Source organism: Rhagoletis zephyria, unplaced genomic scaffold (assembly GCF_001687245.7).
Source record: "Rhagoletis zephyria isolate East Lansing unplaced genomic scaffold, Rhagoletis_zephyria_1.1 Rzeph_scaffold_05042, whole genome shotgun sequence".
Taxonomy (NCBI): domain Eukaryota; kingdom Metazoa; phylum Arthropoda; class Insecta; order Diptera; family Tephritidae; genus Rhagoletis; species Rhagoletis zephyria.
The window spans coordinates 29565-34173 of record NW_016162125.1 but is presented as its reverse complement, the minus strand read 5'-3'; the positions used below and the strand labels follow the sequence as shown (position 1 = coordinate 34173).

Here is a 4609-nt window from a genome sequence, read left to right as displayed (position 1 = left end):
AAAAAAAAAAAAACTCAATCAAAGGCGTTTTTCATTGAAGTTGAAGAATTTTTAAAAAAAGTTTTCATACATATTCGAAGCTTTAAAACTAATAAAATATCGGCTAACTGTACTTTATCTTTGCTGACAAGAAAGCAAACCATCATTGGTAAGTAGCACATATGTACAGTATCGGTCATATCTATAGCACGCCATTTCAAAGTAATATTGTGTACCAATTATGCTTATTTATTTATTTTTAAGAATTTTCAATTAAAATACAGTTCTTTCTCTAACAAACTCCATATAAACCCAAGTTTAAAAATTTGTATGAAACTTAAAAAAATGGCAACAAATTTGCANCGTCGTTGATGTCATCAGCCAAACGGAAGTCGGAAACAAGATAAAGCGCAGAGGATGTAAAGCAAGAAATGAAATGAAAAATTTGTTAGAAATTTGATTTGGTTATTTTGAAATTTTGTATGTGTTTAAGTAGTTGTGTACATTTATTTATGTTAGTTTAAGGCGTTACAATTTGAGGTCTCAGCATTTGTTAATTTTAAAGTCATAAGGATAATTATTTCTACGCAAAAGACTCGCGGGTTATCTCATTTGCTGGCAGTAAGGTAAAAGAAAAATGGCCGACCAAAATGGTACAACCAGCAGGAATGAACAATTCCTCATCGTAGTACACACCTCTTACCTATCGGCCACGACAGACGACAATATTTTTTGGTCAAAAATTGGTTGAAAAATAAGTATGGGCACTGCAAGTCGAATTGCATCTAAATAGAAGAATAACCTTAACTTGTATTGAATAACAGGGTAATTCTGGCTAAGATAGTAAGATCTTTTGTACGACAACTAAAAGGAAGGCATAATAGTTTGAAAGAGAGAGATCCAAGGTTCGAATTCTCGGGCAGTGATTTTTTTTTTTCATTTAATATTTCTGCTTTTTTAACTTAATTTCCACATTCTATTGTTTTATTTTAATTTAAAAAAATTTGCTTTTATGTATTTATTTAATTTTTAAATTTAAATTTCTTCTTTTTTAATAAAGTATTTCAATTTTTTTTTTGTTTAAAAAAATTAAAAAAATTAATTGCTTCTAATTTTTAGTAACATATTTCATTTATTTTTATTTTTTTATTAAATTTTATTTTTTAATTTGATTTGCTTTTATTTTTAATTTAGTTTTTAGATTTTATTGTATTAAAAAGAAAAATATTCTTTTAATTTCATTTATTTGTTAGAAAATTATTTTATTTATTTTTTTATTTTCTAATTCTTCATTTATTTGTAGATTATTTCAAAGATAAATGTATTTTTTTATTTCCTTTCAGATTTTATGGTTTTAAAATCAAAAATATTTTAGTTTTGTGTATTTAGTTAAATTTTTATAAACCGATTTTTAATTATGTTTTCCTCTTTTAAAAATGATTTTTTTTTTCTTTTTTACCTTTCATTGTTTTAAAAAGTCTCTATTAGTCCCCTACAGCTCTACAGTACTGGTTGCATTCTGAATCAACTTAGTAATCTGAATGCTTGAGCAGAGCCAACTACTGCGAAAAAATTAAAATTTTTCCGGTCTTTAAAAAATAGCTGATTGTCGGCAGCGTTCGTATCCCTTCCATTACATTCCTTACCCTTCCAATGCCGTTCTATCCCTTCCAATGTCTTCGTATCCCTTTCAATGCGTTCCTTTCCCTTCCAATGCCTTTATATCCCTTACAATGCGTTCCTATAACTTCCACTGCCTGCCTATCCCTTCCAGTGCCCTCGTATCCCTTCCAGTGCATTCCTATCCCTGCCAATGCCTTCCCATCCCTTCCAACGCCTTTCTATAACTTCCACTGGGATACTTTCTCACAAGAAAGTCTGCGTATTAATTGTGTGCTGCTATAACTAGGCGTTAGATTACAACCGATCTAGGAGTAGAAATTTCTCTACCACGTTTGGCAGGTAAACAAAAAAAAAAACCAGAAGTAACACTCATCGGTCAATGCGAATGAGTACTGGTCTATAACAAATCCGTATCTGGATTTACTAACGGCACCTTTACAACTGCGCTTTTCCAATGAAAATACTCCAGCTTTTTCGCTTCTTAGATTGCACCCATTGTACTCGCTTTGAGCTCGACCCGGAATTGCAGCGGAGGACGGTAAAGCGGTCGACGGTTAATCGCTGTCAAAATTCAAACTCACAAAGGCATATGGAATGGTCCATAATTGCGGCGGCAGCGTTTTTACCACCGACGTTTTTCGGTTGATTTCAATTTATTTATATTTCTACTGCCCAGCGGGAACGGTACAATTTGATTGAGTGTTGATTGTAGTATTTTTTATTATTTTCACAAGTTTGCTAATGTTTTCACCTATTTTTTTCCAGAAAATCTACATACATGACGTACCGAAAAAATATTTAATTTTAATGAAAATTTTCAAATCAATAAAAAAAAATGACAACTGACGAAAGTCGTAGTGCGCCGCAATTGTGTTTGTTGGTTGACGGTTCATATATGTTGATGAAATATATAAAAAAGCTTGGAGGTCATCAATTGATTAGAGAAACCGGAATATTTGTTTGATTATTCTTCACATTTTTTGGTACTATCCACCACTACATTATGGAGGATTACTACATAATCGGCATCTTATATGAAAGTCAAAAGTCTTTTGACAGACCTAGGAATGAATAAAAGTCGGCACCGACTCCTCGATTTTGAGGTACACCTATGGAGAGACTACGATTACTTTTGAACATAGTATACGGAATACCAGTGAATTTGCTTTATTGCAAGAAACTATGTAGAATTTAGCCATTCATTCCTTGTGGCCGTAAGGTTCCATTTAAGTAGCTGCTGAACCAACACTAAAGAAAAGGTCTATCGAAGGATTTAAGAAGGAATACGCAGCTATTATTCCCATCAACACTTCTGTTTCTGTAAACTGTCAAAACTACACTTGCAGCGGCATGAGCTTTTGATTATCGCACGTAAATTATTGCGCATAATTTCCCTGAAAATTTTGCAAGGCAACCACGGAATAGTTTGAAAAATATTGAAGCTAATATTTGGAGTATTTCTTATAAAACTAACTTATGTTTCTACACGTTGCAGATATCTTAAGTAATAGGCATATGTTAAGCTCAGCAGAAAAGAAATCCAAACGAAGAATGAATTGAAACCTTGGATCACTCTTTCTGAAATGAACCTGCCATTCAGCAAATTAAGGAAATGAAATGCAAATCCGCAGCAGATTATAAAACGAATATGCCGATCCCTTGATTTATGAATCTAACGAAATAATTTTGTGTACTCAATCTTATTACGGTCATTGTATTTTTCTTTAATATCTACAATCATCAAAATAGCCTTATAGAGGAAAACGAGGTTTTGCTAAACTTAAATACTAAATTTGATCTGCTACCTCTATAATCATACTCACCTTAAGCTCTTATTCGTCATAATACCCGCCTGTAGGCTGTGCGTCGTTTCGGCTACATGCTCCTGTAGGAATTGATTCAAATCACCCAAACATTCAGAGTAATCGAATACCATGCAAATGGGCTCATCACGCAGGCAAGCGCCTAGTAAATGCGCCACATTTGGATCGTTGAGACGCGCCAGTTGTTTCGCCTTGCTGCGAAATTCTTTGCGCATATGTTCGGGTGCGCCGGGTCGGAGCGTAGCGACCGCAACCAAGTTGGCGCTGGAGGAGAGAGGAAGACGTACAAATATATAAAAAATTAGAACATTATATTTATTTACCTACATATGTATTTTAGAAATAAGCGGTACTCATATATATGGCTTGACGTTCAAATAACTAACAAATTTAAAACACAACAGGAAAAGCAGTGATCTTTGCTGCATCACAAGGCAACGCTTTGTGTAGCGTAAGCATACCGAATGGTGTCCGGGCCAGCCATATTAGCCATTAGCGCCACAACACACATAGAGGTGCTANTCTATAATCATACTCACCTTAAGCTCTTATTCGTCATAATACCCGCCTGTAGGCTGTGCGTCGTTTCGGCTACATGCTCCTGTAGGAATTGATTCAAATCACCCAAACATTCAGAGTAATCGAATACCATGCAAATGGGCTCATCACGCAGGCAAGCGCCTAGTAAATGCGCCACATTTGGATCGTTGAGACGCGCCAGTTGTTTCGCCTTGCTGCGAAATTCTTTGCGCATATGTTCGGGTGCGCCGGGTCGGAGCGTAGCGACCGCAACCAAGTTGGCGCTGGAGGAGAGAGGAAGACGTACAAATATATAAAAAATTAGAACATTATATTTATTTACCTACATATGTATTTTAGAAATAAGCGGTACTCATATATATGGCTTGACGTTCAAATAACTAACAAATTTAAAACACAACAGGAAAAGCAGTGATCTTTGCTGCATCACAAGGCAACGCTTTGTGTAGCGTAAGCATACCGAATGGTGTCGGGGCCTGCCATATTAGTCATTAGCGCCACAACACACATAGAGGTGCTAGCTCGAGAACAGAAAAAGCTTGGTAAATTCCGTAAAGTCGGAGACATTTCTGAAACAGAAAATAAAGCATAGCAGCATATTCTAAATTGATGACCGCAACAAGGGGACATAGAGCTAAAAGCTT

General features: G+C 35.0%; 2 protein-coding genes across 2 annotated transcripts; both read right to left on the bottom strand.

Moving 5' to 3' along the window:
* Positions 1–3425: 3425 nt before the first annotated feature.
* On the bottom strand, positions 3426–3786 carry LOC108371531 (epithelial discoidin domain-containing receptor 1-like; the record flags this gene model as incomplete). Its single annotated transcript, XM_017627111.1, has 2 exons — positions 3749–3786; positions 3426–3689 (listed from the first exon to the last, which is right to left on the bottom strand). A coding segment is annotated over exon 2 (215 nt), but the record flags the coding sequence as incomplete, so codon positions are not given.
* Positions 3787–3960: 174 nt separating this feature from the next.
* On the bottom strand, positions 3961–4325 carry LOC108371530 (discoidin domain-containing receptor 2-like). The gene is made up of 2 exons (XM_017627110.1): positions 4288–4325; positions 3961–4228 (listed from the first exon to the last, which is right to left on the bottom strand). The coding sequence occupies exon 2, from the start codon at positions 4177–4179 to the stop codon at positions 3961–3963; it is 219 nt and encodes a 72-aa protein (XP_017482599.1). The 5' UTR covers positions 4180–4228; positions 4288–4325.
* Positions 4326–4609: the final 284 nt, after the last annotated feature.